The sequence below is a fragment of the Hyperoodon ampullatus genome, assembly GCF_949752795.1.
Source record: "Hyperoodon ampullatus genome assembly, chromosome: 14".
In the NCBI taxonomy this organism is placed as follows: Eukaryota; Metazoa; Chordata; class Mammalia; order Artiodactyla; family Ziphiidae; genus Hyperoodon; species Hyperoodon ampullatus.
The window spans coordinates 25,466,643-25,492,303 of NC_136927.1; the positions used below are offsets into that span (position 1 = coordinate 25,466,643).

The window sequence follows — 25,661 nt, forward strand, 5'->3', positions numbered from 1 at the left end:
TGTTTGTTCTCTATATCTATGAGTCTGGTTTTGTTTTGTTCAGTTGGTTTTGTGTTTTGGATTCCACACTTAAGTGAGTTCATGTGGTATTTGTCTTTCTCTGACTCATTTCACTTAGCATAATACCCTCTAGGTCCATTCATGTGGTTGCAAATTGCATTTTATTTATGGTCCAGTACTATTCCATTATATCTATATATCTATATATCTATATATATAGATATCACATCTTCTTTATCCATTCATCTATTGACAACACTTAGGTTGCCTCCATACCTTGGCTATTAGAAATAATGCTGCAGTGAACATCGGGATGCATGTATCTTTTTGAATTAGTGTTTTTGTTTCCTTTGGGTAAATACCCAGAAGTGGGGTGGCTAGATCATATGGCAGTTCTATTTTTAATTTTTTGAGGAACCCACATACTAGCCATAAAGTTTGAGGATGGCTCCTCTGAGGCCCTGGAGTACTGGAGTGGGTTGTGCCAGGTAGCTGGGGCTTCTAGGTCAAAATCAGGACCCGTGTCCTCTGGCAGGCCCTCTGGAAGGATTTCACAATTGAGACGCCCTTCTCACGTGGCTCATTATGTGTGACCGGCAGTGACACCACTGACTGCCGTCCCCTGTCTGTCCCCTGTGCTGTGGTATGGGGAGGTGCCCAGCATGGGATTAAGATACACGGTGGGGCTTCCCTGGTGGCGCAGTGGTCAAGAGTCTGCCTGCCAGGGCGGGGGACGCAGTTCGAGCCCTGGTCTGGGAGGATCCCACGTGCCACGGAGCACCTAGGCCCGTGCGCCACAACTGCTGTGTCTGCGCTCTAGACCCGCGAGCCACAACTACCGAGGCCTGCGCCTGGAGCCCGTGCTCCACAACAGGAGAGGCTACCGCAATGAGAAGCCGCGCTGCGGCAAAGAGTAGCCCCTGCTCACCACAACTAAAGAAAGCCCGTGCGCAGCAGCGAAGACCCAATGCAGCCAAGAATAAATAAATAAATAAATAAATAAATAAATTAAAAAAAAAAGACACACGGTGGGCTTGGTGTCGGCAGGTTTGAGCCGTGGCTCCATCACTAGCTTGGTGATCTCTGACCTCAGTTTCCCACATGGAAAGTGGGGGCAGGTTCCATCCCCTCTCAGTGGGTTCTGTGGGGAACCCAGGCTGGGGCACTGACTCAGCATGGAAGAAGAGCCTGGGGGCTGTGGGGGTGGTTTCTCTTCTCTTCCCACCTCCAAGTCTTCCTTTGTGTTTCTCCCCCGCGGTTGTCTTGTCTTTCTCTTTCCCTCTCTCCTCTTCGTAGCCCTGCCTGCTCCCCTTGGTTCCAAAGTGTGCACACACAGATGCACATGCATGCACACACAAGCACAACACATGCATGCATGTGCACACACACCTACACACACACCACACACATTTAGATATACACACACCTATCCACACATATATGTATGCATATACACCTGTACACACACACAGGCACACACCTGGGATCTGCTGCCAGTTCCCTAGGATGCACATTCCTCCTTTAAAAGTTCCTTTCATTAAAATGTGAGCACTTAGGGCTTCCCTGGTGGCGCCGTGGTTAAGAATCTGCCTGCCAATGCAGGGGACACGCGTTCGAGCCCTGGTCCAGGAAGATCCCACATGCTGCGGAGCAACTAAGCCCGTGCGCCACAACTACTGAGCCTGCACTCTAGAGCCCGCGAGCCACAACTTCTGAGCCCGTGTGCCACAACTACTGGAGCCCGCGCACCTAGAGCCCGTGCTCCACAGCAAAGAGAAGCCACCGCAATGAGAAGCCTGCGCACCGCAACGAAGAGTAGCCCCTGTTAACTGCAACTAGAGAAAGCCCGCGTGCAGCAACGAAGACCCAACACAACCAATAAATAAATAAAAATAAATAAATAAAAAATTTTTAAGTGTGAGCATTTAAAAACATACAGGAAAATACAGAGAGTAATATAGGGAATGCCCTCCATTCAGAGTCCACAGTTAACATTTTTCATATTGTGGACTCAGGCATGTCCTCCCCACGTTGGTTTCTTCCTCCTCCAAGTGTGGGGTCCCACCATCTGTGCTGCGGGGCTGCGTTGTGATATGTTTCACGTCCTCCGTGTCTGAGTTGTGTTGGTTCTGCACCTGCTCTGTGCTGATACTCGGAGACCCCGCTCCCTCCTTTACCTGATGTTTGGTTCCATCCTGTCACTGCCACGGTGTGTTGGACCATTTCCTTATCGAGCATGTGAGGTGTTTCCAACTTTTTATGCTTGAAAGTCTTTTATTGGTCCCTATATCGTATGCAACCAAAATATGTACATAAATTGAAATTAGAATCTTAAAGGGGAGAATTTTTCTCCTGGTTTGAGTGGCCATTACAAATATCCAGTTGGTCAAAACATCACAAATATTACAGTTTTTTTAAAAATATTTATTTTTATTTATTTGGCTGCATCAGGTCTCAGTTGCGACACTCGGGATCTTTGCTGCGGCACACGGCCTCTTTTGTTGTGGTGTGCGGGCTCAGTAGTTGCGGCACGCGGGCTTAGCCGCCCTGTGGCACGTGGGATCTTAGTTCCCTGACCAGGGATGGAACCTGTGTCCCCTGCATTGGAAGGCAGATTCTTAAACACTGGAGCGCCAGGGAAGTCCCTACAGTTTTTATAAATAACAAACATAAATACTAAAAAAAAATAATTGAACATATATCTCTTAAGTCAGTGGATAGGCTGCTTTCCCCCCAGTTAATTCATGTAGTCACAGTTGAATAGAACCTGTTGCTGGAATGAGATGGCTCAGCAGCACTTCTAGTTCTGTTTTTCATTTTAAGTTAAGAAACTTTGTTCACGTAAATAAAGTAGATGGGAATTAACGGGTTTGATTTAGCAATAGCATCTAATTCCAAGTTATTTGCCAAAAGATAGAAAGATCATATAAAGATCTAATACCAAAAAAAATTGTTTATGATTTACCAGCTGACAACTGAAGTGCATCCAGTTCATAATAACAGCCTTGTTGAGATATAACTCACATGCTACAAACTTCACCCTTTTAAATTTCTTTTTTTTTTTTTTTTTTTTTTTGTGGTATGCGAGCTCCTCACCGCTGTGGCCTCTCTCGCCGCGGAGCACACGCTTCGGACACGCAGGCCCAGCAGCCATGGCTCATGGGCCCAGCCACTCTGCTGCATGTGGGATCTTCCCGGACCGGAGCACGAAACCATGTCCCCTGCATCGGCAGGCGGACTCTCAACCACTGCGCCACCAGGGAAGCCCTTCACCCTTTTAAAACGTACAATCCAGTGTTTTTTCCAGAGCGTGGTTCCAGTTTTGTGATTTTATGGTCACTGCTCTAACGTCCTTGTCCCATGTCTCCAGTCTTTTTTTTTTTTTTTTGGCTGCGTTGGGTACTCGTTGCTGCACGCGGGCTTTCTCTAGTAGCGGCGAGTGGGGATACTCTTTGTTTCAGTGCACTGGCTTCTCATTGCGGTGGCTTCTCTTGTTGCAGAGCACGGGCTCTAGGCGCGTGGGCTCAGTAGTTGTGGCTCACGGGCTCTAGAGCACAGGCTCAGTAGTTGTGGTGCACGGGCTTAGTTGCTCCACGTCATGTGGGATCTTCCCAGACCAAGGCTCGAACGCGTGTCCCCTGCATTGGCAGGTGGATTCTTAACAACTGCGCCACCAGGGAAGTCCCCTTCCAGTCTTTTTAAAATAATTTTTCTTGTTTTAAAGCAATACACGTTAGGGAATTCCCTGGTGGTCCAGTGGTTAGGACTCCACCCTTTCACTGCCAAGAGTGCGTGTTTGATTCCTGGTCCAGGAACTAAGATCCCACAAACCTCGAGGTGTGGCCAAACATTAAAAAAAAAAAAAAAAAAAAAAAAAAAGGCAATACACATTAATTTAGAAAAGAAACAGTTAAAGCCTCCCCCCAAAAAACCTAGCCCCCCCCCAAAGAAAACCCTCATCCGTTGCCTCTTAATCTGGAGGTTTCCGTTTGTAGCATTTATACCTCTGAAGTTATTAAAGCTTAAAACTACACTAAGGGCTTCCCTGGTGGCGCAGTGGTTGAGAGTCCGCCTGCCGATGCAGGGGACACGGGCTCGTGCCCCGGTCTGGGAAGATCCCACATGCCGCGGAGCGGCTGGGCCTGTGAGCCATGGCCGCTGAGCCTGCGCGTCCAGAGCCTGTGCTCCACAACGGGAGAGGCCACAACAGTGAGAGGCCCGCGTACCGCAAAACAAAAACAAACAAAAAAAAACTACACTAAGACGTGCAGGCCTCCTGTGTATCGTCAGGTTGTGGAAAGAGCTGTGGAGGAGAACAAAGCAGGGAAGGGGGCTGGGAGTGGGGGGTCAGCAAGCAGGGTGGGAGGGCGGAAGTTGCAAATTTTAAAAAGAATGATCAGAAGAGGCCTTGTTGAGGAGGACACATGAGGTCTAAGGATCAAGGCAGACTTCTGGGGAAGAACTTCATAAGCAGAGGAAACAGCAAGTACAGAGACCCTGGGGTACGGACCGGGTTGGCAGGGTCCGCTGCAAGCCATGGGGAGGAGTCTGGGACTTGTTTTGGTGTGATTAGGGAGGCATCAGAAGGCCCCTCATTATGAGCACTGGGATGTGGGAAACAGCCTTTGGGGCTGTGGAAGTGGGGAGACTGGGGAGTGGATTGCAGGACTCCAGCGGTAGATGGTGGTGGCGTTGAGCAGCGTGGTGGCCGCAGAAAAATGTTATTTTCAGGAGCCCAGAGAGGGTCACTCAGACTGAATTTCGAAGCCCATCATGTTAGTTATCTCTTGCTGAGTAACAAATTCAAAATTTGGCCATTTATAACAATAAATGCTTATTATCACGGTTTCTGTGGGTCAGGAATTTGGGAGTGGCTTTGCTGGGTAGTTCTGATTCAGGGTCTCCCCTGAGGTTGCTGTCAGCCGGGCTACAAGGTCTGATTCCCACGTGGTTCCCTCACAGGGGTGGCAGGTTGGTGCTGGCCAGTGGCTGGAGGCCTCAGTTTGTCACTACATGGACCCCTTCATGGGGCTGTTTGAGTGTCCAGCACGGCAGCCGGCTTCCTCCCCCAGAGCCTTGGAAGTCCCACTCTGTCAATTCCACGGTGTCCTGCTTGTTACACAGGTCAGCCCTTTTCAGTCTGGGAAGTCTCCTCAGAGACATGAATACCAGGAGGTGAGAACATGGGGCCTTCTTAGAGGAGAACCTCCTCACCCACTTTCTGCTTGTGGAGCGGAAATTCTGGAGATTTGTTGGACATAATGTGATTGGGCCTTAGGGTCCCCCAGGGGGAGGTTGGAGCAGGATTTTCCGGGCCAGGGGCCTGTCTCGCCTGGAACCTTCCCTCCAGACCAGTGCTGCGTGGCCTCTGGATCCACCTCAGGGCCTGTGAGCAGCGTGGAGGTCCTGGCAGGGCAGGGCCCAGGCAGCCGCTGGGCTTCCGTGCACCCTCTGTCACATGCCACTGTGGCCCTGACTTGTCACAGAGCCTAGTGCATGTGACTTTGCTTGTGCTGTGCTGTGTGCCATTGTCACGGCCTAATCATAGTCCTGGCGGACCAGGTGGCTTCGAGCTGGCTTCCCCCAGAGCTCCCAGCTGACACCCCTCTCACCTGCCCTATGATCCGGGCTCAAGGTTGGGTGGGCCATAGGCCCACCTGTCCAGAGATAGGTCCAGAGCCCGCCTGTGCCCCACGCCAATAGGGCCAGTGTGGGAACAACCACCTTTTTAAAGCCTTTGCACATTAAAATCCACTGATGCTCTCAGTGCGGTAGACGGGACTGAGTGCAAATCCCAGGTGACTTTGGAAGGGCCCAGGTGCTTCCCTGCATCACACTTAGTCTTTTTATTCTGATAAGTGCACCACGAGTGGTTCATGTTCAGTGAAAAGATCTAACATGGAACAGAACATCTGGGCTTTTGTCCATGCCGCACCTGCTCCCGACTGACTTCTCAGCAGCTTTTTGGGTGCGTCCTTTTGACCATTCTCTGTGTACTCACAACTTGCGTCATGCACGCCTAAGTGTGTGCGGTACCTCTCAAAAGGGGTTTTGGAATGCATCCAACGAATATTCCATGACCATCTTTCTGTGTCAGTATCCAGGTCTGTTTGACGGTCTTTAGCAGCTATTATATGGTGTTTCATAAAATCAGGAGTATTGTATTTATTTAACTAGTCACCACTTTATTCTTTTTCTCTCACTGCAGTTGGCTCTGTCTGGTTCCTGGTCCACACGTGGGTTGGGGTTACGCCCTGGCCTGATATGTCCTGGCTATGTTCCCTGCAGTCAAGAGCCACCAGGCTGTACTCCTGGTTTTGGGCCTCCCGGCCTAGGCAGCCAAGGCTGTGTCCCGCGTAACTGGGGTTGTGGTTCTCAGGAAGGGCACACAGATCCATGCAGGGCGCCCACCAAAGCTCAAGGGGCCCAGAATTCCCTCTGGTCCACAAAATTCACAGGGCCCTCTAGTTACCGGGCCTTTCACTGTGCCAGAGAGAAACGGGGGACAGTGGGCAAGTATCAGATCAGGAAGCTTGGGGGAGGCTGTACTTCTAGTGTTTCCCAAGGCTGTGAGCTCAGTTCTTTGAAGCTGACCCATGTCCGTTGCCTTGTAGCCATCTATTTTTACAAGAAACATGAATTTAGTGCCTAAGTGTGCCAGGGACCTATAGCCTCAGTCCTCATGGAGGGGAGTCAGATAGAAATGAAATAACTCAGGTCCACACAGTTTTAAACTGTGGTCAGCACTGAGGTGAAAAAGTTCTCAGGGCTCAGATTTGGGGTGGGGAGGCTGATGTAGTCTGGGGGTCAGATAAAGTGTATTCGTTTCCTATGGCCGCTGTAACGAAGTGCCACAAACTGGGTGATTTAAAACAACAGAATTTATTCTCACAGTTCTGGAGGCCAGAAGTCCAGAATCGAGGTGTCCACAGGGTTGGTTCCTTCTGAGGCCTCTAGGGGAGGCTCCTTCCCACCTCTCCCAGCTTCTGGAGGCTCGAGGCACTCCTTGATTGTAGCCGCATCACTCCAATCTCTGCCTCTGTTGTCAGACAGCTTTCTTCCCTTTGTGTGTGTCTGTGTCCACATCTCCCTCTTTCTCTTATGGAGACACCGGTCACTGGGTTTAGGGGCCCCCATCCAGTCTGACTCCTGTTAACTGGATCCCATCTGCAAAGTCCCTATTTCCATACAAGGTCACAGGTGCCAGGGGTGAGGACTGGGACATGTCCTTGTAGGGGACGCAGTTCAACCTGCTGCAGAAGGAAGTGATATTGGAGCGGGGGTCTGGATGAGTCCAGGAGTGGGGAGGAGAGGCCGCGGGCCAGGTGGAGGGGCTGAGGCTGCGTCTGGAGCTGGCCTTTCTCAGGCTGAGCTTCTCGGCCACGAGATGCTCCCATTGGGCTGTATTGAGCCTCATTGTCTACAGTTGTGTTTCCTTTTTTAACCAGGAAACTACTTTGCCTCCCACTTTTTCATGGGAGGTGAGAAATTCGACACCCCCCACCCTGAAGGTTACCTCTTTGGAGAGAACATGGATCTGAACTTCCTGGGCAATCGCCCGGTCCAGGTGGGTCTCGGTGGGGCTGGGCACATGAGCAGTGGTGGCAAGGCCCCTGGCTGCGAGCAGGCACCGAGTCTCCCCAAACGGGGCGGAGGTGCCATCTGGACGTGTGCATGTGATGTGTGCGTGAGGCCTGTCCCCCCTTAGAGGCTGGATGGCTGTGGGTTGGTCCCTAGGGTACAGAGCAGCTGCTACTGAACCCGGTGCATCCAGACTGTGGGGCTGAGGAAGGCTCTAGATTTCATCCCAGGCCTCTTGGATGATTGTCTTTAAAAAGAGAAAAGAACATCCACATTCCATAGAGCAGTGGGCAAGAGATGTGATCCAAAGCAGAAACGCAAACGGCCAGGACTGTTTTTTACAAGTTCGCCCTCACTAGTCACCAGAGGAGTGCACTTCATACACTGCTGTCCTGTCGTTCAACGCACATTTGGCACCTGCTATGTACCTAGGACTCTTCCAGGGGCTGGAAGGACAGACCCTGCCCTGTTTAGTATGTGGGGTGCAGGCAATAAAGAAGGGAACGTTTGATGGATGGAGACTCTTAGAGAGAGAGAGGGCTGTGGGGGATTGCTGAGCAGGGGCCTGGGTTTTGCATCTTGAGATAATGGTCCCCTGCGTGGCCAAGGGCCCAGGCAGGAGGCCCTCTCTCTCAGGAAACACTGGACTCTGTCCCCTAAGCCTGCTGAGTCCTGGGCCTGGTGGGGGTGGTATCCCCTGGACCAGGGGTCTCCAGGCTGTTTTAGCTGTAGAGCAGCTGGTTGACATGAAGTCTTGGTCCTTTAACTGGCCTGGGGCCCAGAGTGCTGGTCCCCCACCCATGGGGCCAGTGGGGCTTCCACGTTGTACTGAGCTCCCCACCCTCCCGAGTTTGTGACAGTAGGAGCAGAACCTGCCTTCCACGTCTTTGCAGCCTTGGCTCAGACCCAGGACCTGGCTCTGCAGGCCACCTGTAGATCTGTTGTCTTGTGTCACTTTCTCCTTGAGACCATCGTAGAGTCACCTGCAGTTGTGAGAAGTGATGGAGAGACCCCGGGTGTCCTTTACCCGGCTTCCCAGTGACAACATGGGAAGACTCAGTGCGTTGTCACCAGCAGGAGACTGACCCCGTGCCCAAGCCTTCCAGACACCACCAGTTTTACAGCACCCGTGTGTGTGTGTGTGTGTGTGCGCGCGCGCGTGCGTGCCTGTGTGGCGCAAGTCCCTTCCGAAATCTGTATTGACCATCGTCCTCGTGTGGAGAGCCTGCCTTGTTCAGGGCAGCAGTGAGACGGCAGGTCCCACCTCCAGGAACGTGGCCTGGGAGCCCCAACCCTAACCTCTGCCCCGGGGACCCAGGTGAGGGTCCTTCCTGCAACTGGGGACCCAGAATCCTCACGGCAATTCCGGTCCCGGCTCTCCCACATGCTGGCCGTGTCGCCTGTGGTTTCCTTGGATGTGGATGAGGGGAGTGCTGTCCTGTGGTCAGTGCGAGGGCCCAGGATGACCAGGCAGGGTTGTGACCATTGCTCTGATGAAACCCTGTTTTCCCTCCTCTGCCGTGCCCTGGGGGTTACCTGGAATTGCTCTTTCCCTTCTAGTTTCCTTACGTCACCCCTGCCCCCCATGAGCCCGTGAAGACACTGAGGAGCCTGGTGAACATCCGCAAAGACTCCCTCCGGCTCGTGAGGTAACCCTCGCCCCGCCCCCTGCCGCGCTGTGGCCCCCCATGGGCCCCTGGTGCTTGGGAGAGAGTGGCCCCGGGCCCTACTCCCCCTTGTGTAGAATCAGGACTCGATTCCAGAGCTGCCCCTGGGGGAGGGTGGGGTGGGGAGGGGAGGGGCCTGCAGGTTCTGCCTGTGGAACTCCAGCCTGGCTCCTGTGCCCCAGGGGCGTTGGGCCCGGGTCTGGAGACAGTCTTGGTTGTCACAGCTGGGGGTGGGCGAGGGTGGTGCTACTGGCATCTGGCAGGCAGGGACCAGGGATGCCGCTCAGCACCCTACGGCGCTCAGCACACCCCCACTGCCACGAGCAGTCCAGCCGGCGCGTCAGTGGGCTGAGAAACCGCCTCAAACCCGGAAGACTTGAGGGATCGGGGCCATTTCTAAACCCAGAGGACTAGTCTCCCTTTCTGTGGGCAGGAGACAGGGGAAGGAGGACCCTGCGTTGTTGGGCCTTGTTGTCCAAACAGGAAACGGCCACCACGTTCCTAGGAAGGTGGGATGCAGCCAGGCAGCTGACTCTGGGGCCCCTGCGGGGGCGGGGGTGCTGTATGGGGTGGGGACACCCTCGTAGGCGCAGCCCCTGACCTGCCCTGTTCCTCTGTCTCCCGGACAGGTACAAGGACGGTGCTGACAGCCCCACTGAGGACGGTGAGAAGCCCCGAGTCCTCTACAGCCTGGAGTTCACCTTCGATGCCGACGCCCGGGTGGCCATCACCATCTACTGCCAGGCAGTGGAGGAGTTCCTGAATGGGACGGCTGCGTGAGTCCCCGTGGGGCCTGGCAGGCCCAGTGGTTCTGCTTCTGTCTGTACTGTGTATTTGAACTTTTGGAGCTTTGATTTGAAATAGGGCCCTGCTGGCCCCAAAAGTTTGAAATCTGCAACTTCAGCATGACCATGGCAGGCCTGCCTCCAGGCTGCAAGGCCAGACCCGGGCAGGATGGGCAGAAACGCACCCACTTCCGTCCTGTCAGAGGAAATCCCTCGGAGGCCAGATTTGATCCGGGGGTGGAATAGTGGCTGAGAGCTCGGGCTGTGAGTCCCTGTTCGTGTAAGAGCAGCCCCTCCCCCAGTGTCAGTCTCAGGCCGGACGTGCCAAGGCCCTCGAGAGTGTCCTTTGTCATAGAGACTGAGTGAGGCCCCAGGGACAGCAGGTGTGGGGAGGTAGGTGAGGGTCCTGGGTTGGATTCCTGCATAGGGAGATGCCAGAGCTTACCGGGATTGAAAATGTGTGTGCTGCTTGACTCAGCCATTCCTTTCCTGGGAATTTATCTTGGGGACATGCTTGCATGTGTGGTTAAGATGTGTGCAGAGGAGAGTCCTGGAAGCTTTGTTTGGAATAGCAAGATGTTGGCGACCGCCTGGTGTCCACCGGTGGGGGCCTGGTTGAATCAGTTAGAGTAAAACCGCGGTGGAACCCACGCAGTGTCCCAAGAACACGGCACCTCCATCTGTGATGACTGGGGGACAGCTTCGGGCACACGAGTGGTCGGAGCAGAGTGTAGGTGGACTGCTGTTTGAATATTAAAGAAGAAACACCTGCTCATACAGGCGTGATTATGCCTCAGCTTTCCCAGGAGTGACACACGGGTTGTGGACGGGGCAGAGAAGCAGGTGGCTGGGAGCACGCGTGAAGCTGGGGCTGGGGGTCACTTTGCACTGTGCATCTTTGTACTGTATTCATTCAAAAATGTCAACAAACCATAAAAGCCAAATGGAAGGGTGTAGCCAAGTCTGGAAAGGTAGCAGTAATTGGGCAGGTGTGGGCTCTGGGAGAATGGGACGCGGCAGAGCATTTGTCTCACTGTCCTTTCTCTCTCGGCCCCTTCAGGTACACCCCCAAGAGCCCGGCCCTGCAGTCCGAGACTGTCCACTACAAGCGAGGGGTGAGCCAGCAGTTCTCCCTGCCCTCCTTCAAGATCGACTTCTCGGAGTGGAAGGATGATGAGGTAACATCTTGGCTGGGCCCCGCTTTCCCCTGGCCCCTCCCCGAGTTCCTTCCCCTGGAGGGGGGCAAGCACAGTGGGGCCTGTTCACTCAGATTCCTCACGTGGTTGATAAGTGTCAGGAATGGCTGCTGATCAAGGTCTGTGTGCCCAGTCGGGGTACCTGGACTGTGGATTGCGGTCGGTGCAGGCCTTGGCTGGACTGGATGATCGTGGCCGGATGGAGCGGCAGCAGTTAGAAGCTCCGTATAGGCTCTGGTATGGTTGTCTGGGCCACGGGGCTGCAGCGTGGCAGGATGCCTCCCACCCAGTGGTTCCGTAGCTAAGGACAGTGATTTACACGACGTGGAGGGTGCTCACTGCAGCTCTGTCTGTAATAGTAAATTGGAAACAATCTACACGTCCGTTACGGAAGTATCGCTTGGTTCACTGACATCATGGGAACCCCCTGTATATATAATGGGGGCACCATAGTCCAGCTCCGTTCTGGGATGTCGTGAGCCTTAAAGTAGCTGACAGAGCTTATGTGTGCTGTACATGCTGATGTGGAAGCACCTCCTGGGCTTGGAGAAGAGCACATTACAGACAAATACCATGTAATCGCACATATGTGACAGCCACATATGTGCACAAGACCACTTCTGCAGGTACATGTATGTGTACATAATCCTTGAGGAAAAGCCAGAGAATATTCCCCGTCAAGCTGAAGACAGTGGTTATTTTTGCAAAGGAGCTTGGTATAAGGGAGACACACACATAAACACTACATGTGTACAGTATGAGTATCAATACTCTGTACACCCCTGAATTATTTTGTTTTTGTTTTTTTAAACCAGGTTATTAAGATAGAGTTTATATATCATAAAACTCACCCATTTTAAGTGTTCAATTCAGTGATTTTTAGTAAATCTGTGATCACAGCCATCACCACAATCCAGTTTTAGGATGTTTCTATCCTCCCAGTAGGGTCCCTCATGCCCTTTACAGTTAATCCCTGTTCCTGCCCCAGCCCCTGGCACCAATCTGCTTTCTGTCTCCCTGGATTTACCTGTTCTGGACATTTCATATGGATGAAACCGTACAGTATGTGGCCTTTCACGTCTGGCTTCTTTGACTTAGCTGAATTCTCTAGTTTTTTTTGACAGAGGGTAGTCATGTACTATGTTACTGAAATACATGAGTGGGAAGGATTGGAGGTAGCAGGGCATGGTGTGGTGTGGGAATTGCCAGGAAGGTTCTGGATCACGGGTATGTCAGATGGTGAAGGCCACGCCTTGGTAGTTACTCCCGACCACGTGTGCTTGCTGGTCAGAGCACTTTGATGTCTTGCAACAGGAGCCCCCTCTGTTTTACCACGTGAGAAAGACAGGTCTTCTGGAAGCCGGGTGGGGCCGTCGAAGTCAAAGGCCAAGCTGAATAGCAGTCCTGGGGGCCCCCTGCCCACAGCCCTGTGCCATCAGGATGGTTCCGTCCCTGCATTTTCTGGTTCAGATGCCCGGCAGGTGCATCTGGTCCCACCCACCCTCCTGTGAATGGGATGGGGCAGCTTCCCAAGGGCAGAGGGGCTGGGAGGGCAGGTGAGTGGGTGCCCCCACCTATGATGATTGCGGGGTGGCTGGGCTGAGGCTGCACCTCAGCTTGGTGACCTCTGAGATAGCCCAGTCTTGGCATTTTGGCCCTGAAACATCCCCTGTGCAGTCTTGGGTGCTCCACAAGGGCACCCCCTTTGCTCCCTCAGTGCATCAGGGAACCTGCGTCCTCAGCTTGTCAGCGTGTGGCCTGGTGGGCCTGTCCAGTGTTGTTATCCTGGGACCCCGTCCTCATCTTTGCCTTTTCTGATTATCACTTCAGCTAAGATGTTCTTTTTTGCGGGGGGGACCACACCATGCGGCTTGCAGGATCTTAGTTCCCTGACCAGGGATCGAACCTGGGCCCTCGGCAGTGGAAGTGCAGATTCCTAACCCCTGGACCGACAGAGAATTCCCACTAATATGTTCTTGAAATCAGCTCAGTTTTTCTTACAGGTGTTTTTTATTGTGATAGAATACACGCAATGTATGTGGGATGTTGAGCAGCCTCCCTGGCCCCTGCCTACCAAGTGTCAGAAATGTCCCTTGCTGCAATTGTGACAACTGAAGATGTCTCCAGACACAGCCAGGCGTCCCTTCAGCTGCAAGCATTGTGCCATCAGAGGCCTGGCCATCCTCCCTTTTTTTAGCCATTTTCCCCAGATTTGCCTATTTAAAGATTATAACAGTAATGTATGCTAATAGTAAAATGTGCAAATTACACAGAATCTGTCAAGCAGAATGCTCCCAGTTCAGTCTCCTTTTCCAGAAGTGACCACTTCTGACCATGTGGGGTGTATTTCTAGACTTTGTCCTGTATGCATTTGTTTTTTACAAAAATGCAGTCATACTGTACAAATATTATTTTGTAGCTTGTTTTTTTAAAACAACTTATCGAGACATAATTTACATACTATACAACTCACCCTTTTATTTTTTTGTTTCTGTTTTAATAAATTTATTTATTTTGTTTATTTATTTTTGGCTGTGTTTGGTCTTCGCTGCTGCACGCAGGCTTTCTCTAGTTGTGGTGAGCGGGGGCTACTCTTCGTTGCAGTGTGCAGGCTTCTCATTGCGGTGGCTTCTCTTGTTGCTCTGGGCGCACAGGCTTCAGTAGTTGTGGGACGCGGGCTCAGTAGTTGTGGCGCACGGGCTTAGCTGCTCCGCGGCATGTGGGATCTTCCCGGACCAGGACTCAAACCCATGTCCCCTGCATTGGCAGGCGGATTCTTAACCGTCGCACCACCAGGGATGTCCCCAGCTCACCCGTTTAAAGTGTATAATTCGGTGGTGTTTACTATATTCACCGAGTTGTATAGCCGTCACTACTGCCTTAGCAGAACTTTTTTGTCATCCCCAAGAGAAACCCTCTACCCACTAGCAATCACTCCTCGTTCCTCCCCCAGCCCCTGGCCACTGCTCATCCACTTTCTGTCTCTTTGGATTTGTGTGTTCTGGATATTTCTCATAAACAGAATCAGACACTGTGTGACCTTTTGTGCTGGCTTCTTTCACTCAGCATCATGTCTTCAAGGCTTGTCCAGGTTGTAGTATGTATCGGTGCTTTATTCCTTTTTATGGCCGAATAACATTCCACTGGATGGATGGGATCCTATTTTGTTTATCCCTTCATCAGTTGATGGACATTTGGGTTGTCTCCGCCTTTTGGCTGTCGTGAATAATGCTGCTGTGAACATTTGTGTGCAAGTCTTTGTGTGGATGTATGTTTTCATTCCTCTTGGCTGCAGTTTGCTTTTTAATTTAATTTAAATTAATTTAAGTGTAAGACTTTTTTAGAGTAGTTAAAGGTTCACAGCAAGATTAAGAGGAAGGTGTAGCGGTTTCCCATGTGCCCCCTGCCCCACACGTGCGTCATTTTCTTTTCTTACTGCACCATGTTGTGGAGTCTTTCCAGGTCAATACCTACAGATCTCCTCGTGGCTCGTGGGGCTTCTTTGCAGTTTTCCCACTAGCTCCTTATGGGCTTCCATTTATTTTAGTCAAAGCCATGTCCCCTCCTCCCCCACCCTTTGCCTTTCCCCTATTTCCCAGTGTCCATCTGACCTAGGCCTTGCAAAGACCCTCGTCCACGGCTTCTCTGTGACAGTAGAGCCTGAGGGGAGCCTGGGCGAGACTCCTGCTGGCATCAGCTGCTGCTCTCTCTCCTGACCTGGCCGCCTTTTTCCCTAAGAAAGCCTCACCCCCTGCACTAAAAATAAGTGTCTCCTGGGACTTCCCTGGTGGTCCAGTGGTTAAGACTCCACGCTTCCACTGCAGGGGCGCAGGTTCGATCCCTGGTCGGGGAACTAAGATCCCGCATGCTGCCTGGCGTGGCCAAAAACTAAAAAGTGTCTCCCTCAGACTCTCTGGGAGGGTGGAAGTCTCTGTCCTCTCCCCACGTGCTTGGCTCTGGGGCGTGACTCATGTGCCAAGCTCTGGGGAGCAGGAGTCTGCGAGGAGGTGGTCCTTGCTTCCTGGGTCCCTGCACTCCCAGGGTTTCCCCCCCACCCCTAGGCCCTGGTGTCTGAGGAGAGCGGGGGTCATGGTGCCCTGTCGTCTCCACCTCTGTCCCTGGCTCAGCACTGGGTCTTCTGTTGGGTTTGCAAAGTCCGTTGGACAAATGTCACATGTAGCGTGCTGCCCTGTGGTCTGGGCACTGAATGTTCGTGGGAGGCGCCGGGAAGGCTGCTGCAGCAGAGCCTTCAAAGTGGTGTCTGTGTCAGGACTTCTTTGGTTGCAAGTGACAGAAGCACCTCAGTCTGGCTTAAGAAAAGAAAATCAGGAACTTATTGGCATAGATTCTGAAAAGGCTGGGTGTCTGCAGGGGCCCGTGTCATCAGGAAGGGTGTGCTCCTGCTGAGCTGGCCTCGCTCTCTGCTGGCGCCCTGCAGACCAGTGAGAGATGTGGTCCCCGCCTGCGTCCCAGAGTGCTCAGGTGGACATGCCATCCTCTGGCCAGACCACACAGTACCAGGGTAGGAGAGATGTTGTTCCCACATTTCCTCAGGGAAAGTCGGGGTGCTGCCACCTGAAAAGTGGGACAGCAGTCATTTGCACCTTTGCAGTAGGGTTTGGACAGGGCTGGACAGGAGGCCCCAGGTGGTCAGGCTTGGTAAGAGCAGAGTCTCCAGGACAGAAGTACCAGCGGCGTCCAGGCAGCAGTGATGGCCTTTCCCAGGAGCTGGGAGGACACAGGTGGGCGAGGCCTGGAGGCACCCCTGGCTCTGTCACTCTGTCTATGAAGCATCCAGCAAGTTATGCCACCTCTGCGAACCTTGCTTTCCCAACTACCAGCTGGAAGTAGAAACAGTCCCTCCCTCGCAGGTGGCCGCAGGGGTCTGTGAGGTCGGGGTGCAGGGTGCTTACTTAGCAAGGCTGTCCATCGTGAACCCGACGGCCAGCGGGGCAGGAGCCCCCGTCACACCTCCCCAGACCAGTGTCTGTTATTCCACCCGTCAGCTGGTGCTGAGGCAGCACTCAGCGTGCAAGGGAGAAAGAAAATGCAAATCACTGGCCGCTCCTCAGAGCAACCAAGTCGCCACGTCAGCGCTGACGACTATATTCCAGCAACAGGCCGGAAGCGCGGGGGCGGCAGGGCCCGCACTGCTCCCCGTCCAGCTCTGTCACCTGAGCGGCTCCCCTCCTGGGCCTGATGACAGCCTGGGAAGGGCAGCGCCCGCGCATCACAGCCACCTCAGCTTCGTCATCGTCATCGTCGTCACCGGGGTAACTGTGGGATGGTCGTTGGCAAGATGGCTCCCTGTTCCCTGGCTCAGGGTAGGGAGGGCAGAAGCAGGCGTGTGGGAGGCCCCTGGCCCCGGGATAGCTGTAGAGGATGTGTGGTCACCCCCCACCCCGTGGGGCACCCCAGAGCAAGGCGGGAGCGGGGAAAGCGGGTCCCTCCCTCTCCCAGGTCCAAGTTGTGGCGGTGCAGCCCTTCTACCCTGAGGCTGTGGGTCCTGGGTAGGCCTGGACACCTCCCCACTTGTGGATCTGTGCGCGCACGTTCCTACCAAGCCCCGCGCCCTGGAGTCCCTACCCAACGTGGTCCTCCTGGGCCAGCTCCCCCCTCGGCTCTGCAGCCTGGACACAAGCAGCTCCAGGGGCGGGTGCTCACTGCATGCTCACCGCGTGCTCACCGCGTGCTCTCTCGGCCACCTGCTCGAGACTTTTGCATTAGGATCGGGACCTGATGCTCAGGTTGTAGAGCCAGACCCGAACCTGGCAGTGCTGAGTATGCTCTGTCCCAGCACTGGCCCCGGCTCGGCCCTGCCGCCCACCGATGGCCAGGGACCCACTGGGCACCCTTCCCGTGGTGGGTGTGTTTGGCTGAGCGCCTCTGCCCCGCAGGCTCTGTGTGACCTCCCCGCGGTCCCCACTGGTCAGCAGACGTGGAAGCTGCACCCGAGTGGACACGTGGGGAGGAGCGTGGCCTGCAGCCAGAGGGCAGCGGGGATCCCTGGAGGGATTTAAGCAGGAGGAGAAGGAAAAATGAGAGGAGGTTTCTCCGCGAGCTTGGACGAGCCACGTGGTCTCCCCTTCACGTTGCTTCCGTCTTTGTTGGGGCCGATCTGGGTGCCTTTCTTCACAAGGTTAGACGCGGGATCTCCGTGGGACGCGGCACTCCCGTGCCTAGGGCTCCACCCAACAGAGTCCAGCAGGGGCAGCCCCGCTCAGCACAGCCAAAGGGGGGCCTGGTGTCTGTGAGCAGGTGAATGGTGACAGTGAGGTCTGGCCAGGCAGGGAGTGCTACTCGGCCTTAAGGGGGAGGCGGCTGCAGCGTGATGATTCTGCCTGAGAGACACCAGACACAAAAGACGGATACCGTGTGCATCCATTTCTGTGAATGTCCAGGGTCGGCCGGTCTACAGACAGCAGCAGCATGGAGGTTCCAGGGCTGGGCTGGGCTGGGAGGCCCGCTGAGGGCTGGTGAGGACGTTCCAGGAAAGATGGTGCTGACGGTCGCGTGACCTTACGGATGTACTTAATGACACTGAGTTACACTTAGAACACAAATGTGCCTTTTTAGTCAGCTTTACCACAAAGAAGCAAAGGGCGCCTGTCTTGCCTCAGCTCTGTCACCTCAACGCCTCCTACTCATCCCACCCGCTCCCCCCGGCTCAGTCTGACTGTTGTCACCTCCTTTTCTCCGCAGCTGAACTTTGACCTGGACCGGGGCATGTTTCCAGTGGTCATCCAGGCCGTGGTGGATGAGGGGGATGGTGAGTGGCCTTTCCCTTCGGTCTCCCTCCCAGGCGTGCACACTTGGGAAGAGGCCCTTCTCACCCCAGTCAGCCGGGTCCGGGGATCTCAGTCCAGAAACAGCGGACGACTCAGCCTGCTGGGTGGGCTTGGGGCCGAGGGGCTCGGACACCGAGCGCTCCGTCTCCTGCTGCTGGTGCTGTCCCCGTGCCCCTGTGGCAGAGCCTGGCTCTTGCGGCGCTGACAGTGGCAAGACAGGCCTCCGGTGCTGGTGTCCACCCCACAGTGGAACGATGAATGCTGCCAGCGCCACGCTGACCCCTTGCCGCCTGCCTCCTCCTGCTGGCCTCTCCTTTCCCCTGCTGTGGGCTGTGGGTTCCCGGGCGAGGGTGCAGACACCAGAGCCCTGCCCAGCCTAGGCTTGTCCCCGTGCCGAGTGAGACAGGAGCAGAGCCAACCCTGGGCAGCCGGCAGTGGCTGCTTTGGGGCCGGGTGGGGTGCGCGGGTCGGAAGGAGCTGCGGGCAGAGGAGGGTGAGGCAAGGGCAAGACCTCAGTGGGTCCTCAGAGGACCAGGCCCTGCCTGCAGGCTGAGAGCTGGGGACGTGCCAGCTGGAAAGAGGAGGCCCAGGGCGGGGCGCCGGGGGTGGTGGAGGCCAGCTCTGACCACTCTCCTCTCTCCCGGGCAGGTGTGGAAGTGACCGGCCACGCCCACGTGCTCTTGGCCGCCTTTGAGAAGGTAAGTGCCATCTTGCTCCTGATGTGCAGCCGACCCCTCATTTGTCATCGTATCCTGCACGCAGTAGGTGCCCAGTAAATGCTGGTGGGGTGGACGAGGGTCTGCCCCCTGCCTAGTACGGTCCTAGATGTGACATACATACTCTCCTGGGGTCCCCAAGTTGGGGGTGTCCCGCATATAAAGAGACCATTTACACGGAAGGATTGGTTTACTGCTACCTTTTTAGTGTTACGTGTATTTGAACTTAGGTGTTTGCCCTTTTTTCCACCAGACCTGAGTCCCCAGGCCCCTGACTGTCCATGCTTTGTGGCCGTGTTTACGGTGTGTGGTGGGGATGTTGGCTGGTGGTGAGGACAGTCAGCCTCACCACTGACTCTGCATTAGGGTGTCTCGGGTTCTAAGGATGGTCCTCTCACCGGGGTCCAGACAGTTCCATGCGTCCATCCATGCGTCCATCCATGCAGCGAGCGAGGGCCTGGCTGTGTTGGGACAGGGTCCCTGCTCACCGAGAGCCCTGCCAGAGTAGTGGGGTGTGTCCCCTATTTGAAAAGGCTACGGCTGATCCCCACCTTGTAGCGTTCCTTGACATTGGTCGGCACTGTGCAGTTGTGTGTTTAGCACCGGCCTGTGGCCCAGGTGGACGAGGAGCGAGGACCTCACGAGCAAACCAGTCTCAGACTGCTTGTTCTGGACGTCCTTCCAAGCCCTGGCTTCCTCAGCGCAGGGTGTACCTGCAGCCCCGAAAGCCTTAAGTGCAGAGCCTATCTCCTCCCTGTGATCTGGGTCTTTCCAGATGCCCCAAGGGGTCAGTGGAGCTGGGCCCGAGGCCCCTCTGGCAACGTTGGGTCTGTGCTCTCCCTGGCTTCCTGGGGCCGTGGTGGAGGTGGGCCTCTCCGTCTCTGGGCTCACCAGCTGTGCTCCCCAGCCCGGCCTTGTCGGAGGAGATGGTGACTCTTTACCATCTGTGTGCTCTGGCGGGGCAACAGGCCGTCACTGGCAGACACTCCATTCTGTGCTTCCAGTGTAGGGTCCAGCGAGAAACTACCTTATTTTTGGAGTGCAGCGTGCTAGAAACTTCTGTCAGAACCCATCAGCCTTACAGAAAACGTCAGGTGCTGGTCTCAGTGGACTCAGAAGGGGTATTTGGTGAGCGAGAGTTCAGATCTGGTACCGTGCTTCACTGTGTGGACTCGGAGCCATGTGCCTCCCCAGGTACCACCAGACGCATTTGCTCTATCTTGTTCTCACGGTTCTCAGAGCTTTGGGCCTTCCCGCGTACGTAAGCCAGTGACATGCTTGTGCTGTCTTCGCGATTCGACCAAGCCCTTTGAGGGCTGGAACCGTCTGTCTTAGTTCTTGTCATCCAGGTGCTGCTTCTTGCAGCTGGGGAGGCCCCTATCCATTGTCAGAACTTGGCTGATGGTGGTGAACTTGAGTGTTCTTGAGAACGACCCAGGGAGAGTTGGGTTTTGTAGGTCAGGGTGGGACCCAGGAGGCGATATTTTTAGAAGATTTTCTGGGTAGTTTCGAAGCCAGGTCACAGTTGGAGGATCCCTGGCCTGTCTCTCGAGTCTTCGTGTGGCCCCTTCTTTTTTCAGCCATGGATGTGGGTTGACTGAGGACGGGCCTTCAGCATGGCCGACTTAACCTCTCTGTCCTTCGTCCCTGCAGCACGTCGACGGCAGCTTCTCTGTGAAGCCTTTAAAGCAGAAGCAAATCGTAAGTCCATCAGAGGAAATACCGTGAGCCCTTTTGATTTAAAAGACAGGCGCACACACGTGACCCAGTGGTCTCTGTGGATTATTCTCCCCGGGCCACCATGGCCGCTGTGGAAGTAGCTGGTGACACCACTACTGTGGGCCCTGGGCTCCAGGAGTCAGGGTCAGGGTCACTGGGTGTGTCTGCGTGTACTGCATACCCACCACGTACCTGCATTGACCATTGTAACCAAATCTTGTCCAGCTTGAACTTAGTGAGTGTTCAGTAAACACTTGCCGAATGAATGAATGGACAGATGGAGGGAGGGAGGGAGGAAAGACGGGAGAAACACTGCAGCCTCCCCTCCTCCTCACAAATTGCTGAAATCACCTCTGTGTTGGGCAAAGACTTAGATTGACTTAATCCATATTTGAGAGAAGGATGGAATATCTTGGAACCAATGGGAGCTATAGACCAGTACAGCCTTTCTTTGGGGTCCGTAATTCCATGGTCTCACACCAGGAAGAATTATCCCTGGGGGCCTCCGACTTAGGTATGTTCTGTGAGGATTTAGCGGGCAGGGTCCCCTGAAATGAGCCTGGAGACTGATTTAACAGCGGCCATGGTGGGGTCTGTCTCCAAAGCTGTGATTATCAGGTTATCCTGTGTGTAGCTGCTCAGGTGTGTCAGCCACAACCCGGGAGTGGTGTTGCTGAGTTTTTTAGAAGAGGAGTTGAGAGAACTCTGGCAGGTGCAACACCTGGAGGTGGCAGGAGGGCAGGAGACCCCAGTGATGGTCTGGGCACTTGTTTCAGGAGAGCGGACTGGCAGGGCCGTGGCTCTCAGGAGGAGTATCTGGCCCATAAACTGTGGTCAGCTCGAGGCCCGACTCTGGTCCCTCTTGGGGGGCTGGTGACAGGAGGGTCCAAGGTCGTTTTCCTCTGGGGTTGGGCACAGTAAGGGGCAGAAGACGTGGTCGCCGGGTCCGGGTAGAGCTTGGCTCCACGCCCTCCGGGGCGGGCAGAACCTGGGCCCAGCCCAGCGTCCTTGCTGCCAGTGGGCTGGGCAGGTGGCGCTTCTCCCTGCCTGTCTCCAGTAGTGCCCGCTCTCTGGGGGTGGGGCTAGACAGAATCACCAACCACGCCTGCCCCCAGGACCCGAGCCCGGCACCTGGGAGGGGTTATCGGGAAAGGTGGGCGCAGAGGAGCCGTTGAGTTGGGAGCAAGTGCCCAGACGCCTCCCTGCTCTCCAGGTGGACCGGGTCAGCTATCTGCTGCAGGAGATCTACGGCATTGAGAACAAGAACAACCAAGAGACGAAGGTGCGTGCTGGTGGCACCGCCAGACCAGGCTGGCCGTGCTCCCCTGTGCTCCTCCCAGCTGCTCGGAGGCAGGCCTGTGGGTGACCTGCTTGGGGCCCCTGTCCTAGCCAGGGCCCTGCAGGTTGGTGGCAGATGAGCCAGTTCCCTGCTGAGCCTTCCCCTGGAGACCCCAGGCCTCCAGACTCCATCATTTTTCCTTAATTTCTAGAGTTAGCAGAGTCTGTGGGACATTGTTCTTTTTCCAGCACATTCACTGGCTTGTTACCATCACTGGGCAGCTGGCCATCAGGGCAGCCTGGGGATGCCGGACCCCCTCCTGCTGCCCCCTTCCCCGGTGCAACCTTGGCCTTTCCCTTCTCTCATCAGCAGTTGAGCCCGCGCTGCACCCGTGGGCCGGCTCACCTTCCAATGCCTGTGACAGGAGCCTGGTGGTCCACAGAGCCAAGGTGTGGCACAGCCAGGGAATTAGTCCATGCCTTTGTCATCATTGTCTTAAGACACAAATGAAACTGCTGCCTTTTTCTAAAAACCTCTGGGGTCTCAGGCCAGCTTCCATGGTGGCTGGAACTGGCTGGATGCCAAGTGCTCTCTGCCCAGGTCATGTTTCTGCATCAGAGGACATCCGACTTCTCATAGAGGGCCTGGTAGTTAATGTTGTCAACCTCTATGGCGTCTGTCACTTCTGATCCTAGCACTGCCGGGATCACGCAGAAGCAGCCGCAGACATACAGAAACACAGGGGCAAGGCTGTGTTCTGGTAACACCTGTTTCAGAAGCAGGCAGCAGGCTGGACTTGGCTGATCCCTGTTTTAGGCTGTTGCTATCTCTTGATCCAGAAGCTAATTTTGTTTTCCAGAAGGTGCCATTACTTAAGGAAAACATTTCAGCAAGTTAGACTTGCCTGATTCATTTTGGGGGAGCCGCACTGCGCAGCTTGTGGGATCTTAGTTCCCCGACCAGGAATGGAGCCCAGGCCCCAGCATAGAAAGCACGGAGTCCTAACCACTGGACTGCCTGGGAACTCCGTTGCCTTATTTTTGTTGTTGCTGTCTTAAGCAAATAAATGGGCAGCCTTGGCAGACGCGAGTCTTCCCACATTTCCTCTTTGGTTCTGGGGAGTAGGAGACCCAAGTTCTCTCGATCTGGGGAGGCGTCTTGGGCTGGGGGGGCGTCCTGCTCTTTGGTGACCTTCCTCTGCTCCTGGGGCTTCCCTTTGCCACCGCAGCCCCCAGGGGAGGTGGGGACAAGAAGGCCCCCGGCCTCTGGCCTCGGGAGCCACCGACCCTGGGACCCTCGGTGTCCCCACAGCCCTCAGACGAGGAGAACAGCGACAACAGCAACGAGTGTGTGGTGTGCCTGTCGGACCTACGGGACACGCTGATCCTGCCCTGCCGCCACCTGTGCCTCTGCAACTCGTGCGCCGACACGCTGCGCTACCAGGCCAGCAACTGCCCCATCTGCCGGCTGCGTGAGTGGGACGGGCGGGCAGGCGGGCGGGGAGACGGGCATGGTGGCAGACGTGGGCAGGGACACCCGTGGCGATGGGGTGGCGCCGCCTGCCTCCAGGGAAGTCAGACGCAGGGCAGGCATCCAGGAGGGGCTGCAGGGCAGTGTGTGGGGTGAGCTGCACAGAAGTGATCAGCAAGTCAGATCTTTATTTCAAAGAGTAAATGGGAAATATTTTGATAAAAAATTATAATAAAATGAAAAGTGTGGTGGGTGTAAATGATCAAGGAGTTAAATTTGGTTTCCTTGAGCATCTGGACTTTCTCAGTCAAAAGTTGTCACGTTGGGGGAATTCCCTGGAAGTCCAGTGATTAGGACTCGGCGCTTTCACTGCTGAGGGCCCAGGTTCGATCCCTGGTCGGGTAGCTGAGATCCCACAAGTGGCGCACACGGCATTAAAAAAAAAAGTTGTCATGTTGGGCCTAATTCTGAACAAAATATTCATCCTCCAATAGAGAGTAAACATTCTCAGGTTGTAGGTCCTGCTGGTGGGTCAGCAGTCCTGGGCCCAGTTCCTGCTGGTCCTGGCGGGGACTGGGTGTGAGCATCAAGAGCACCCTACTATGGGAGCTGCAGGACATTTTCTCTGAGGAGATAAATGACAGCTTTTTTTTTTTTTTTAGCACAGACAAAGACTGTCAGATTCACTGTCACTTTCAGAAATAATGTATTGGTCGATTTAAAACTCCAAGTGTGAAAATATCTCTTTATTGCTACGTTTAGTTCTTAGGTTCATGACTGTTCACTATAAAACTCTCTTTTGTTGAGTAGTCTATGGCTACATTAAAACTATGCTTCAAAGCAATTAATCAATATACAGGGCCTTGGGAAACCCTGGGGGAGAGAAAGAAAGTGTGATTTAAAAATAATAAAGCTTAGGCGTTCCCTGGTGGCCTAGTGGTTAGGATTCCCGGCTTTCACTGCTGTGGCCCAGGTTCAGTCACTAGTCGGGGAACCAAGACCCCGAAAGCTGCACACCGAGGCAGAAAAAGACAAAAAAAACAAAGCTTAGGTTTATTTTTTTTAATGCAAATTGATCTTTCTAATAAAGTGTTCTTTGCCCTGTGTTTAGCATACTCAAAAACCTAACTTAGGGCTTCCCTGGTGGCGCAGGGGTTGAGAGTCCGCCTGCCAATGCAGGGGACACGGGCTCGTGCCCCGGTCCGGGAAGATCCCACATGCCGCGGAGCGGCTGGGCCCCTGAGCCATGGCCGTTGGGCCTGCGCGTCTGGAGCACAGGGAGAGGCCACAGCAGTGAAAGACCCGCGTACCGCAAAAAAAAAAAACACACAAAAAAACACCTAACTTAGATTCAGTGAGTCTATATTGGTAACATGTTATTTTACTTTGTTTCTCAGTTTGATTTACTTTAGTTGTTTTTAGTGAATTGCATTCCAGGTTAAAGGTATTCCATTGTTAGTATATACAGTAAGAGGAGATAAAGGGAGGGCATTTTGAAGTCATTTGTTCTAATTAAATCATATTTTCATTTTCAATAATAAGTTAATACTCTTTAATATCTCATGGACTATTCACAACCAACTTACTTTCACGAAACAAATTCTTTATGCATTTGAAAACTAGAATATAATTGTGGTTATCTACTTCATCAGCTATATTTGACTGAATAAAATTCCTTGTATCTGAGAATTACTGTCCTCAGGAAATCGTCCTTACTATTTGATTCCAAGAAGGTGTCGTGCTTCCTTTGAGCTTCTGGCTAACTACCGGGAGGAATCCATTCATGTTCTTTCTGTTCTTTTTTTCTTTCCCTTTAACCTTATTTTTAAATTTTTTATTTCTTCTAGTTTTATTGAGATATAATTGACATACAGATCTGTATAAGTTTAAGTTGTATAGCATAATGATTTGAGTTACATACACTACGAAATGAATATCACATTAAGTTTAGTGAACATCCATCATCTGATATAAAGAAATGATAGAAATTAAAGAAATAAAAAAAAAATTTTGTGTGTGTGATGAGAACTCTCAGCGTTTTCTCCCTTAACAACTTTTATGTATAACACACAGCAATGTTAATTATACTTATCATGTTGTACATTACATCCCTAGTACTTATTTATCTTGTAACTTGAAGTTTGTACCTTTTGACGGCCTTCATCTAATTCCCCCTCCCCCATCCCCACCTCTGGTGACCACAAATCTGATCTCTCTTTCTATGTGTGTGTATGTTTGTTTTTGAAGTGTAACTGACCTACAACACTGTGCTAGTTCCTGTTATACAACATAATAATTATTTTCTGTACATTTCAAAATGATCATTACAGTAAGTCTAGTTATCATCTGTTACCATACAAAGATATTACATAGTTATTGACTATATTTCCCCACACTGTACATTTCATACCCATGACATTTATTTTGCAACTGGAAGTTTGTACCTCTTCACTTCCCTCA

General features: G+C 53.5%; 1 protein-coding gene across 2 annotated transcripts in view; it reads left to right on the forward strand.

The window, feature by feature from the left end:
- The window catches only part of MGRN1 (mahogunin ring finger 1), a gene marked incomplete at its 5' end in the record, with an annotated part of 51,641 nt that overhangs the window by 14,169 nt on the left and 11,811 nt on the right, over window positions 1-25,661 (forward strand). For both annotated transcript variants that reach the window (XM_079718356.1, XM_079718357.1), the window contains 9 exons: window positions 7,449-7,567; window positions 9,142-9,230; window positions 9,878-10,024; window positions 11,094-11,211; window positions 17,932-17,998; window positions 18,666-18,715; window positions 20,387-20,434; window positions 21,666-21,734; window positions 23,043-23,202. In XM_079718356.1, the coding sequence (XP_079574482.1) occupies window positions 7,449-7,567; window positions 9,142-9,230; window positions 9,878-10,024; window positions 11,094-11,211; window positions 17,932-17,998; window positions 18,666-18,715; window positions 20,387-20,434; window positions 21,666-21,734; window positions 23,043-23,202 (867 nt within the window). The remainder of the gene's footprint in view (window positions 1-7,448; window positions 7,568-9,141; window positions 9,231-9,877; window positions 10,025-11,093; window positions 11,212-17,931; window positions 17,999-18,665; window positions 18,716-20,386; window positions 20,435-21,665; window positions 21,735-23,042; window positions 23,203-25,661) is intronic.